This window comes from the organism of the source record quoted next, unplaced genomic scaffold, assembly GCF_019419815.1.
Source record: "Pyrus x bretschneideri cultivar Hongxiangsu unplaced genomic scaffold, Pyrus_bretschneideri_v1 Contig148, whole genome shotgun sequence".
Lineage (NCBI taxonomy): Eukaryota > Viridiplantae > Streptophyta > Magnoliopsida > Rosales > Rosaceae > Pyrus > Pyrus x bretschneideri.
The window spans coordinates 143,707-157,341 of NW_025999444.1; the positions used below are offsets into that span (position 1 = coordinate 143,707).

Genomic DNA, 13,635 nt, shown 5'->3' on the forward strand with positions numbered 1-13,635 from the left:
GATTAATAACAGGCATTCACCAACTATATAAGGATGAAGTCAGTAAGTGAAAGAGTTACACGAAATAGAAATATTAACTATAAGAATTCAAAAGTGGAAAATCATATTACATGCAAATGGCTTGCTTTCTCTTCTTTTTCTTTTTTCCAGTAGCTAGCTTGGAAGCTCGCATCATTAATGAACGAGAGAACACGCGTCCGGGGCAATATACACTATACATTACATTATATTACATGCATGCGTCCTAGCTAGTCAATTAGAGGGTCAACCGGCCTGGTTCGCAGCCGTGCATGCATGATAAATATCAAGTAATACTAATACTAGCTAGAGCTAGAGATGATTTTCCAAATTAAAGAATTGTAAAAGATCAATACATAGAGAAATAAGAGAGGGACATATATTGTCACATATACTGGCTAGATACATACATATATATATATCTAGCTAGCTACTTGACAGTTATTTGTACGTAATTACTTGACAATTAAAAGAAGAAGAAGCAAAGAAAAGTGAACAAGACAAATATGGAAGTAAGACTATGAGGGTGGAAGTGCATTCTCAAATGAACCGATTTAGAAAAATAAGGTGGCGGGGGACTGTAAGGATTCACAGGATAAAGGCTTGGTGGTCCTATAGAGGGCGCAAATGGAGGGCGATTCGGGATTAATGAGGGAACACCTGCCGCGGGAGGAGAGGAGGAGGATCCGCAAGTGTCTTGACACGGAGGCCGCACAGGTGGTGGTGGTTGAGGTTGAGGTGGTGGTGGACATTCAGGGAGAGCTGGTGGTGGTGATGAAGGAGCCGCAGGAGGTGGTGGGCATTCAATGATAACTGGTGGTGGTGGCAATGGTGGTGGTGAAGGAGGAGTCGCAGGAGGTGGTGGGCATTCAATGATAACTGGTGGTGGCGGCGATGGTGGAGGTAGAGATGGCGCGGGGCATGGGTTGGGGCACTCATTGCACATCGTGCAGCTTGTTTGCTCTTTGGACACTGCTACACTACCTTTCGAATGCAGTAGCATGAGAAGGAGAGTAGTGATGGTAAATGCAACTCGCACTGAAACTGAAACTGAAATTGGAATTGGAATTGCCATATCCTCTCAAGTCTCTCAAGTCTCAATACTAATATTAATATTGATGATATGTTGACTGCTACTTCATGGAAATCTGGGGCACTTGCAGAGGCAATTTAGTTAAGGAAGAGAGATGGGAGACCGGTGAAGCAACTGGTCCAGCTGACCAGGGTATATATAAAAGACAATGTTGATTTGGTTTCGTTGAGAGATGGGAGCCAAGAGTGCATGTGTATTGGTGACCGCACCATTTGTCGGTGTTTTATCTTCTAGGATATACCCTGATTTCACTGAAGAGTTTAACATAGATAAATAACAAAGGGAAGCGTTATTGGTACTTCTCATAAGTGTATTTTTCTTTCCAAATATAGAAAGTTTGAAGTGTAGAATGAGATTTTTGGAGTGTCAATAACAATTCCCATAACAAAAATAGATAGCTAAAAAAATTATAATCTCAATTACGCGCACATGTATATCGGTATTATGTATTATTCAATCCAGTTTCTACATCATTTTTTAGCTCCTAGTGGAAGGGAAATTGGAGTTTCACTCCAAAATCAATTCACAATACTAAGTATGACCCAAGTCTTATAATTTTATGCAAAGATTTTAACTTTCAAATGGAGGACAATGCTTCACAAACTCATATACCTTCTTATTTGTGGCGAAATTTTAAGTTAAAATGTGAATAACTCAAGTTATATTTTTAGTTTGGGGTGTGATATTCACACACCCCATTTTACTTTTCACACACTTTTCTAATTTTCGCATGTCGGATCGGATGAATTGAAGAAAATCAACGGATAGAAATTAACAAAGGGTTGTAAGAAGTAAAATTGAGTGTATAGATAGCACACCCACTGCTCAGTGTAGTCAAGGTTAGTTTACTGTGAAGGAAAATAATTTCATACATTCTTTTTCACCTTGTGGATGCACCTTCTTTCTTATGGTTTATAATTGAACAAAGAATAAAAAAAAATCAAAGGCCATAATTAAAAAAGGGTGTGAAAAAATCACTTCTCTACTTTGAAAAACTGTGTCAGACCAAGTTAAATTATGTTAATGTCACTCAGTATTACGGTCTAGTAGTATTCTTCTTCACTTGTAAGTGAGAGGTTTTAAATTTATAATCTCGTAGATGGCGAGTTCGATACCAAATTAGGTTGCCCATTATGTGGCTTAGCTAAACTTCTCCTCTCCTTAGTGTAAAATATACCATTGTAATAAAATAAAATAAAACTGCAATGTTAATAGTTAGACAACACTTTTATATGGAAAATTTTCAATGTGTCAGGAACACTGATTCATATATCAAGTGTTTATAATATAAGTGGTTGAACTTTTTTATTTCAAGTATCCAATCACTCACTTGCGGATATAGTGAAGGGAAAAAAAAAAGAAGGGGGGTCAGCTGACCTCCCGAACTTCGGTGAAGCTACATGAATGACTTGGTGCAGTCCCTTTAAAGGCTGGAGTTGTCCTTCATATATGCCCTCCAAACGCCTGATAAAATGCCTCAAAGAGGAGCTCCTATTCTTATTATTTTAAAGAACATATCAACTTAGGCATGATATTCTTGATGTGCATTCAAGTAGTAATTTTCCTAATTAAAAGAAATTGGTAGCCTTAGGAGGAAAAAAAAAAACTAACAAAAAGTCCAAAAAAACTTTAGTTTTAATAAAAATGACAAATAAAGGTGTAGTAAACGGTACCAGAGAAAGATAAAAATATGGTTTTTCGTTAAAAGTGAACAGTACCGGGAGTGTTTCGTTAAAATTTCCTAAAAAAAATGGTAGAGAAGGAAGGAACATAATATATAATCATGTGTATTTGCTAATTACATTGGCTTTGATTCTACAGGTTGCTACTACTTCAGTGGAAAGAGCTTTTTCCACTATAAATATTATGAAAAGTCTATTATGTAACCGAATGAGAGATAAATGGTTGAGTGATAGCATGATGATTTATATAGAGAGCAATGCTTTTTCATTCATTAAACAATGAAGCTATAATCCAAAGTTTTCAAAATATGAATATGCGTCGTGGACAATTGTTATTTGTTCTATAAATTATGAATGATGGAATCATGTCTTGATTTTAAGGTTATTATATGTCTAAGAAATGTATGTGAATTTTTCATGTGACCTTCTGAATAATTTTTTCTCAATTCACTACTACAATCACTTATATTATAACACTTGATATACCGAGCCGTATTCTCGGTACACTAAAAAAATTTCTCACTCCCCTGACAGACATTTGGTTGTACACATCCTACTTTTAACACTTATTTAATTCTATGTCAAACTTTTGTATTTCTACTTTTAAGAATTCTTATTTCTCTTTTTTGTCCCTAAAGATATTCACAGTAATTTATACATTTAAGAACTTTGAAGGTGTGTTTGTTTCACCTTCTTAAGTGGGATTGGACTAGCTAGGATTATTGTCCCATGTTTGATATGCTTGGGGACTAACTTAAGTCAGACTAGCCCCAACTCGTGCGAACTCTGAGCCTTGTTAGGTCGTTAAAATTAGTCTGACGTTGAACCATGGGATTGCTAAGAACGCTTTCCTCACAACGCTATCTCATTCTTCTCCGTTCCTCATCTCTCTGTCTCTCCATCTCCCTCCCTTAACTAGATTCGACAAATTTAGTGATGACTCCCTCCCCGAGGTCGTTTCCGATGCGAATCTCAAACCGAATCAATTATACTGTCTCACGATTTCTTGCCTAATCAAGCTTGACTATTTGACGACGGCCTTAGCAAATCCATCCATGTTTATCTTTAGCCGCATCCATAGGTTTGGGTATTAGACCTGGGTGCGAGAGGAGCACCATCAATTAATTAGGTCTTTTTAGGGTATTTTTTATTTGTAATAATAAAAAATTTCTCTTCATTATTGGAACATGGATCTCTATATTTTGGGTTTTGATTGGGGCTTAGCTTTGTTATTGAAAATTCGATAATTCTCCAAGTTGCAGAGAAGCACCTGCAATTCGTAAGGAAGAAGAAGCAGAGGGCCCTTTTATTTTTCCATATATTCATTTCAATATTTTAATAGAAAATAAATTGAAATATAATAATAATTTATTGTTAGTCAAGTTTCTTAGTCTAACACTACTCAAAACGCTTTTCTAATAGTCTAGGCTAGTCTATATTAAGGGCAATATTGTAAACTCATCTTCTAGGGATAATACTTACAGGTTAAGGAAACTATTAGTTTGTTATGATAAGATTTTTTTTAGTTAGAAAGATGTTACTGTACAACTGGCTTTCAAAACTTGTATATATACTCAAAGTGTAACTTTATTATGTTTGTGAAATGAAAATATATTTTCCTAATATGGTATCACCCGCCGACGTCTCACGACCTCTATCTTCGATTCTTGCAGATTGATCGACCGTCTTTCTGATCTTGATCGTTTATGTGATTTCTCAAGTCTTCGTCTCTAACCTTGGCGACATCTGCCTCTCCTTCATCGAAATCGGATTCTCAAGTTCTTCCTCCGACTGCACCCTCAAACCCTAATTCTTCGATTTTTGTTTCCATTACAATTTAGAACATCAGATCTATGGTTCCAATTAAGCTCACCACTACCAATTACCTGACATGGAGCACTATCTTCGCTCTAATTTTTCGTCGGTATAATCTCACGAGTCTGATTGATGAATCTTCGCCGGCACCACCTTAATTTCTCACTAATTCTTCTGGTAATCGCAGTCTTAATCCGGCTTATGTTGCTTGGTTTGGGAATGATCAAAATATTCTCATCTGGATCAACTCAACTTTTTCTAAATCCCTAATTCCCTATATTATTGGAGTATGCTCAGCTTGAGAACTTTGGGCTAAATTGGAATTGCATCTTACAACCGCCTCACATTTTCACATCCACGAACTCTGATCTTGTCTTTGTAGTCTAACCAAAGGTGATCTCACTGTTGCTCAATATCTTCAACACATTGAGGAAATCGCTAATACTCTTGCCAGTGCTAGAGCTCTAGTCGAAGATTCTGAATTAGTCTCTGTTATTCTCCACGTACTACCTCTAGAATTTGATTCTTTTGTGGATGCAATTTAGTTTCACCTCGATTCTATGACAATTGATGAGTTACATGGTTTGCTATTCAGCAAAGAGATCCAATTGAATAATCGAAAGAAAAGTGCACCAACATCATCCTTTCAAGCCTACAACACCTCAACTGGTATTCTTCCTCTGCCTATCAATTCTAACTTTCAAGGATATGTTGCTCATAATTCATCTACTTTCAACAGTCAAAGTCGTGGAATGGATTAGAATTTTAATCGAGGCAACTACAACAATCGTGGAAATTTCAGGACAAATAATAATCAAAGATTCAATAATTACAACCATGGTAGCAATCAACATTACAATCGTGGAACTTGGAACAATTTTTCCTCATCTAACAGGAAACTTTCTTGTCAAATTTGTCGCCAATTTGACCATGAAGCTTGTGATTGCCCTCATCACCTGGATCCTCACTACAGTGGCAAGTCATCTCAATCTGCCTTGGTTACCAGCACTTCTAATTCTTTTCCTACATAGCTTGTTGACTCTGGTGCAACCTCCCACATGACCAACAATTATGCCACTCTCCATAATCCTGAAGCTTACACATGCCCTGAACAAGTGTACATTGGGGATGGAAAAGGTTTTCCTATCACTCACTCTGGTTCTTTTACTATTAAAACTTCACATAGCAGTTTTACACTAAAAAATATGTTATATGTGCCTGATTTGAAACATAACCTTCTTTCTGCCAATCAATTTTTAATTGATAATTATTGTTCTATGCATCTTTATCATTCTCACTTCACTGTGAATGACCTTTCTTCGGGGATAATATGTTTTAAAGGTCCTGTCAAACATGGTTTCTATCCATTTCATCTTTCTTCTCATACTGATGACAAGAAGAAAGCACTCACTGCTACTATGAAAGCTTCAAAAAATCTTTGGCATAAACGGTTGGGCCACCCTTCTATCAAGATTATCAATAAACTTGCATCTCAATCATGTATCTCAGTTTTACAGAATACAAATAAATCCTTTTGCTCAGATTGTGCATTATGAAAATGTTCTAGACTGCCTTTTGTATCCACTACCTATACCACAAGGAAACTATTATAACTCATCTATATTGGGTTAAAGCCTTTGCAGCCACAATCTATCTCATCAACAGATTGCTTGCAATGTCTCGATCTTCACCTTTGGAGTCTTTCTTTAATAAAGTTCCTAACTATGCAACATTGAAAGTCTTTGGTTGCTTATGTTTCCCATAATTGAAGTTTTATACATCCTCTAAGTTGGAACCTAAGAGTAAGTCTTGTGTTTTCTTAGGCTACAGTCTTAACCATAAGGGGTACAAATGTCTTGATCCAGTCACAGGAAGAATTTATATTTCTCGGCATGTTTTATTTGATGAGTGCACTTTTCCATTCCATTAGGTTCACCAATCTTCACCTATTTCCCACACTCAATCTCCCACAACACCTTCTTCCATACCATCAACCCTAGCCTTTAAGTTTGTTCCTTTTCTACCCCTACAATAATCAATACAACCATTGCAGCATCCTCACCCACATCCCAACCTATATCTCAACATACACCATAATCATATCCAACTCTCTTCCCTATACCTCAATCAGATCCATCAACTTCATCTAGTGATTTTTCCCCATTACCACTCAACACCCATCCTATGGTATATTCAAACCTAAATCTCTCACTGCAACTACAAATCCACTACCCTCTTATTTGTCACTTAATTACATTCCCACAACTATATTTAGGCCTGCAAACACCAACATTGGCTCCATGCAATGCAAGAAGAGTTTAATGTTCTCCTTAACACTAGCACATGATCTCTGGTTCATCACAATTCATCTCAAAACATTGTAAGTTGCAAGTGGGTTTTTCGAATTGAACGAAAGCCTAATGTTACAAGGCCCGGCTAGTTGCAAAAGGTTTCCATCAATAGGAATGCCTTAATTACACTGAAACGTTTAGCCCTGTGGCTAAACTTATGAATTCGGACTTTTACTCACTTTTGCTACCCAATTTGACTAGCTTTTGAATCAACTCAATGCCAGTAACGCCTTTTTGCACAACACTCTCTCTAAATCTGTTTTCATGCAGCAGCCTCCTGGATTTAAAGACTATACAAAACCAAATCATGTGTGCCAGCTACATGAATCTTTATATGGCCCTAAATAGGCTCCCCGAGCCTGGTATGACAAATTACATACTGCTTTTCATTATCTCGGATTTGTTGGCTCTCAAAGTGATCACTCTCTTTTTGTTAAAAATGATCCTACATTAGTGTTCATTTTAGTTTGTGTGGACAATATTCTGGTCATTGGTCCTTCATCTGCAACTTGTCAAGATGTGATCAAACAGCTCATCACTATGTTTTCTATCAAAGATCTTGGAGTTTTGCATTACTTTCTTGGGATTGAGGTAAAAAGGTCTTCCACTGGTATTTTCATATCTCAAAATAAATACATTTTGGACCTGTTAACTAAGGCCAAAATGGTTAGAGCTAAACCCTGCAACACACCACTCAGTACCTTCAACCTTGATCATGATTCTCCTCTCATTTATAATGTTTCTGAGTATCAATCTTTGGTTGGTGCTCTCCAATATTTAACATAGACAAGACCAGATCTCAGTTTTGCTGTTAATCTTGTTTGTCAATTCATACATACTCCAAGAGTTTCCCATCTCCAAGTTGTCAAAAGAATACTTAGGTATCGCAAAGGTACCATTGATCTTGGCCTTTGGTTTTCTAAATGCTCCATTAATCCCTACATTAAGCCTTCTTAGATGATGACTGGGCTGGTTGTGTTTTGGATGGGCGATCCACTGGAGGTTATTGTATCTTTCTGGGAAATTCAATCATAAGTTGGAGTGCTAAAAAGCAACCAACTATAGCTTGTTCATCAACAAAGACATAGTATCTGTCTCTTGCAAACACTATATCTAAAATAACTTGGATCTGTAAATTGCTAGTTGATATTGGTTATTGTCTGCCTTACTCTCCTCAACTTTGGTGTGATAATGTCTCAACCATATCCCTTACCAAGAATCCCATTTTTCATGCTAGGACGAAACACGTTGAAATCAGCAATCACTACATTAGGGAAAAGGTCTTGACCAATCAAGTCTCTCTTCACTTCATTTGTACACAAGATCAAGTGGCTAGTATATGCACCAAGTCTCTCTCTAAATCCAGATTTTTGTTTCTTCGAGACAAACTTCAACTTCGAGTTCCACGGTTTCGTTTGAGAAGGGATATTAAGGGCAGTATTGTAAACTCATCTTCTACGGATAATACTTAGAGGTTAAGGAAACTATTAGTTTGTTATGATAAGATTTCCTTAGTTAGAAAGATGTTACTGTATAGTTGGCTTCCACAACTTTTGTGTGTGTGTGTGTGTGTGTGTGTGTGTGTGTGTGTGTACACTCAAAGTGTAACTTTATTCTGTTTATGAAATGAAAATACATTTTCCTAATATTTTAGTCTAACCTAGTCCACGTCAGTCATTGAATCTAGTCCAGTCTGAGATAGTTCAGTGCAACAAACTCACCTTTAAGGTCTTATATATTACACATACGTTCTACGTTTAAAATTTCCCCTCTTACTTTATTTTAATAAGATTGAACTCTCTTTTCACCTTATTAATCATTTTATTTTATTTTATATTAAAAAAATAAAAATAATTTCTCCTCTCCCACCCCAATGTCCATGAAGTTGAATGCTTCTTCGTACTCCATAAAAACTCAAATTTTGTCAACAAGAGATCCCTCCCTAAAAATCTAAACAAATAAAATAAAAAAGGCTCTCTTTTTGAAATGATACCAACCCACCGGCACGTTTACTAGTTTCGACACTCCTACTCTTGCTTGATCCACAAATATGGATCAACAAACAAATACGGCGAAGCTTACTAGGCCTAAAAATTTGGGAAAGAAATGTCTAGGTGACAGAAATAAGCTCGAGTAGGATTTTTGGTAGCCAGTGTGGAGCAAGAAATTTCTCTCAGGAGAAACTTTTAAGACAAAATAAATTAGATCATATAGCAATATGATTAATTGGAGAAATTAAAGGTTTCTTCTTTTATTGGCATGGATGGGCTTTAAAATTTTTATAACAAAATTTAACTTATAATTATATCATAAGAATAGAACTTGTTTATGAGCTTTAATAAAATTAAATAATAAATAAATAAAAACTAAAATTTGAAGAAAAATAGGTCATAACTCAAAACTATTACCATAAGATTTTACTTTCAACATAATGGATCTTCTTCTAAATTGCATAGACCTTGTTTTATATATAAACTGACCCAAAAAAAAAAAAGAATTAGTTTTTTTTTTTTTTTTTGGAAACAAGAATTAGTTTGCATATAGTAAAACAGAAAGCTAATTATAGATTTAGTTCAAAAAAGGAATAGAAAGGTTGTTGACGGCAACAAATTTCGAACACATCTGTAAGTGGAATTGTTAAACTCCGCCAACCAACACATTCCTAGCTCTTCACTACAAGGAACATCATACAATATATAACTCCACCAACCACCACATTCAGCCACTACTAGTAGCGATGGCCAACTGACAACTCTTCAATGTTTAATTTAGTAATCTATGTAGAGCCAAAAGTAATCAAGAGGCGACACGTGAATTTTTGGATAAAAAGAACAAAATTAACCTTGAGAAGCACTGGAATTTCTACAAGCGAGCAGTGCACAAACATCCCACAATCAAGTCAAAAGTGCCCAAAATAGGTAACAAATTCAAAGTTATTTCATCCATCCTCATCCTATATTTTCCACAAGGTAATTATTTCATAACCTTCAAAACATTCCATGTAAATTGAGTTAATTGGCTAATTAATGGATGTATTCCTAATTAATCCATTAATTACCAATTAAATCACCCATTTCACACAAAAATACCCCAAAGGGCCGGCCATCCTTTCTCAAGAGGGGGACCGGCCATGCACTATATATTCAACCTCATTTCCTCTAAAAACCTAGGTCTTGACTCTTGCTAAACACTCAAAAATTCCCCAAACACTTTTCTCTCAAAATTCTAACTTTGGCATCAGAGGTTCTTCAGCCAAAGCCCCCTCTATTCATCGTGGGCGCGTGAGGCTCTTGGCCTTGACCAAAGGTGTTATTTGTTTTGTAGGTGCAATTTTGTCCAAGATCAAAGAGGAAGAAATTTACATCCACAAAGGACAAAAGGAGAGATTGAACAAAGAAACAGATAAAAGGAGGAAGCTCAGACCTGCGGGGGAGACCAAAGGAAGCCTGCTGCCCAGTTCAAGAGTAGCACAAAGGAAAATCAACGATGGGAGCAGCGCAGTTCAAGAGTAAGCCTGTGGAATCACAAAGATCCAAGCCTCAATGCAATTACCAAGGAGAAGATGGAACTTACACTCTATAACCAGATTTGCGTCTCTAAACTCTTCTCTTTGTTAATTACATTCTGCCATGTTTAGTATGTTTAGTTGCTTTTTGTGTGTTTACTTATGTTTTGTGTGAATCTATGCTTAAAACATTGAGGACAATGTTTGATTTAAGTGTGGGGGGGGGTAACTAAGTATATTTATGCAAATTCGTGGGATTTTATCACCCATAACTTCAAATGTTGTTCCTTGCTGTTTTAAGGTGTTTTTAAGTTATTTTAAAGTGTTTTAGTATGTTTTGTTTTTATAAATTCGAAAATCACATAAAAATTTGAAAAACATGTTTTGAAAAGCCTAAAAAGAGTGTTTTGAGTCGTTTTTGTGTCGTAGGTCACCTTCCAACACAATGATAAGGATTTGGTTTCTAATTGCATGACTGTTGAAAAGAGTTATAAACATGGAGAAAAGTTTGATTTACTCTTGGTATATGCTTGGTTATGGTTATAATGTATGACTTCACATGCAATCATAAAAGAAAAAAATTAGTTATGTAACATGCTTGAAGGAAGGAACTCAAACAAACGCTACAACCCTGAGAGACTTGAGCCTATAACGTTCTTTGGAGAGTATAATCTGTGATTTCTTGTTTTCTAAAGTTGTTGCATGATCTCATTATTCTTTGCTTGGTTACTACTTAGAAGGCGTTTCATCATATAGTTCCAAATGCTAGAACTCATGCCCATTTCATTCAAAGCATGTTATTGATTTACATAACATATTCAAGATGAAGTTGTGTAATTGCCACCATAGCCAAATAACCTCACTTCCCATATTTCGTCTATGTTGTAAGTTTTACCCCCGTTGAGCTTTGTTTAGCCTTTATTCTTTGTCAACCCACATTATCCTCACCTAGCCTAGTTTAGGACAATCCACACCCTTGTTCTTAAAAGATAGTGAGCATAACTTAAATGAATTCCTTTTGAGTTACATTATGCAAGAAAATGAGTGTGGGGGAAGGAATGCTTGTTCTTAAGTATGTTTTGAGTTTCAACAGAAAAGAAAAACAGAAAAGAAAGAAAGAAAGAAAGAAAGAAAAAAGAGCTTGAAAAATGAAAGAATGAGTGATTGAAGAAAGGGCTCAAAACACCAATTCTGGCCCTAAATTGTCTCCCTTTTTGTTCCAAAGTTGAGTTTTCATTCAAAAGTGAATTCTAAGTTGATTCAATTGCCTTGCTCACTATTTCTTTGAGAACCTTTGTTTTCCATATCCCTTCTTTGTTATCCACACGCCCCAAGCCCCATTACAACCCGTGACTTCAATCTTGAGTGTTATGTGTTTCAATTTGTGGAGTTTGAACTTGGTATGAGCATATGGTGTCACTGGTTCTCGCGTCTAAGTAGTAGCATTCCATTCATGAGATCATAATCTAAACATGCTTATTAACTCCAAAAAAAATTGCGTTCTTTGTGATACATATATGTGAGTGTTCGTTTTCATGTTTACATCAATCTTCTCACATATGACTAGATTAGGGTGTGTAGTTAGAAAATCTGAGTGAAAATTGAGTGCATATCTTGTAAGGAATTGAGCAAATTCTCTAAGGCATGTTACTACATTCAAAACATGGTTTTAAATGCTTAATTGTGAACTAGTATGTGGTGACTATGATTAAGAATGTACTTAAGGGTAAAGATGGCTAAATTCTGTGGGAATAATGATTTTTAACTTGTCATGTGCATTGGAAATCCCTGAAACGATTGTTGGAAGGTGTAGGTTGTGTTTTACGTGTTTAGTGTCGTTTTGTTTATTTGTTTTTATTCTGTTTTGCTCGAGGACTAGCAAAAGATAAGTGTGGGGGAGTTTGATAGGAGCATATTTAGGCGACTTACTTAGCTTGTTTTCATGCATCTATGTTGTTAATTCATAGTTGTTTTAGTAGTTTAAGCCATTTTCGTGTGTTTTTAGGTTCATATGGCTAAGGAAGCAAAAAGATGCATTTTGGAGCATTTTGGAGCAAAATTGGGCTTGGAATGGATAGCATATGATTGGAGCCAAAGTGTTGGACGAATTTGAAGGCCTTGTATTCATTTTGGACATAAAACAAAGGGCCTAGCCCATTCTCTCTTAAACCAACCCCAAGGCCATGCATTTCCTTCTAATTCCAAAGCCCACAATCACTTCAAAAGCCATGCAAAGAACCATCCATTCCATAAAAAACAATTCATCAATTCACATGCAAAACCACCATTAACACACATGCACCCAAACAAAGCCAACCTAGCTAACCCTACATGCATTCTTTATGCAACTCTTCATCATTCCACCATTCATTCTTTATTCCACAAACAAGTCACATGCATTTCCACCTTCCTACTTCATCATTTCACCACATTCTCCCTCTTTAACTCATTTCATTATTCATTCACTTTGCATTCATTCAATTCCACCCCACATGCACCCTTTATTCTTCATCATTGCAACCATGGCACATTTACACCAACAAAACAACTCCCATGCCGTGGCCTACTTATATTCCCATTTCCTTTCCAACATCTCACATGCATTTCCACCTTCCTACTTCATCATTTCACCACATTCTCCCTCTTTAACTCACATGCATTCATCATAATACACAAACACATTAAACAAATAGCCATATACACCTCCACTCCTCCTATAAATACCCTTGCATTCATTCATTCAAGGATCATCTCATTTCATACACAACACACCACAAACACTTCCATCTTCTCCCTAGCCGTGAGTTTCTCTCCATTTCCCTTCCATTTCTCCTCCATTTCTTCCATTTCCATAATCCCCCAATCCATTCAACACACCAACAACATCCCTTAGTCCTTGTGCCACAATAAAGAGGAAGATAAGAGGGCCTAAACGTTCATACAATTCACGTTTGAGTTGTTGGAATGTTTACGCGTTTCTTTGATTTCAATGTTTAAATTCAATTCTCTTTGTTTTGTAATATGAGGAATGGAAGAGAAGAGGGCCTAAACGTTCATACAATTCACGTTTGAGTTGTTGGAATGTTTAGGTGTTTCTTTGATTTCAAAGTTATGAGGAACTAAACCCTTTTTGGCTAGGGGTGATTTCAATACCATGATTATTTATGTAAT

The 13,635-nt window shown here is 36.2% G+C and overlaps 1 protein-coding gene across 1 annotated transcript; it reads right to left on the reverse strand.

Annotated features, from left to right (window-relative positions):
- On the reverse strand, positions 1 to 997 carry LOC103967148 (leucine-rich repeat extensin-like protein 3). Its single transcript, XM_009380404.3, has one exon. The coding sequence runs from the start codon at positions 962 to 964 to the stop codon at positions 485 to 487; it is 480 nt and encodes a 159-aa protein (XP_009378679.2). The 5' UTR covers positions 965 to 997; the 3' UTR covers positions 1 to 484.
- Between the last annotated feature and the right edge of the window lie 12,638 nt (positions 998 to 13,635).

What these genes read in the sequence shown, in the direction of transcription:
- LOC103967148 (XM_009380404.3), bottom strand. Translation starts at nt 964, where the DNA reads ATGTGCAATGAGTGCCCCAACCCATGCCCCGCGCCATCTCTACCTCCA.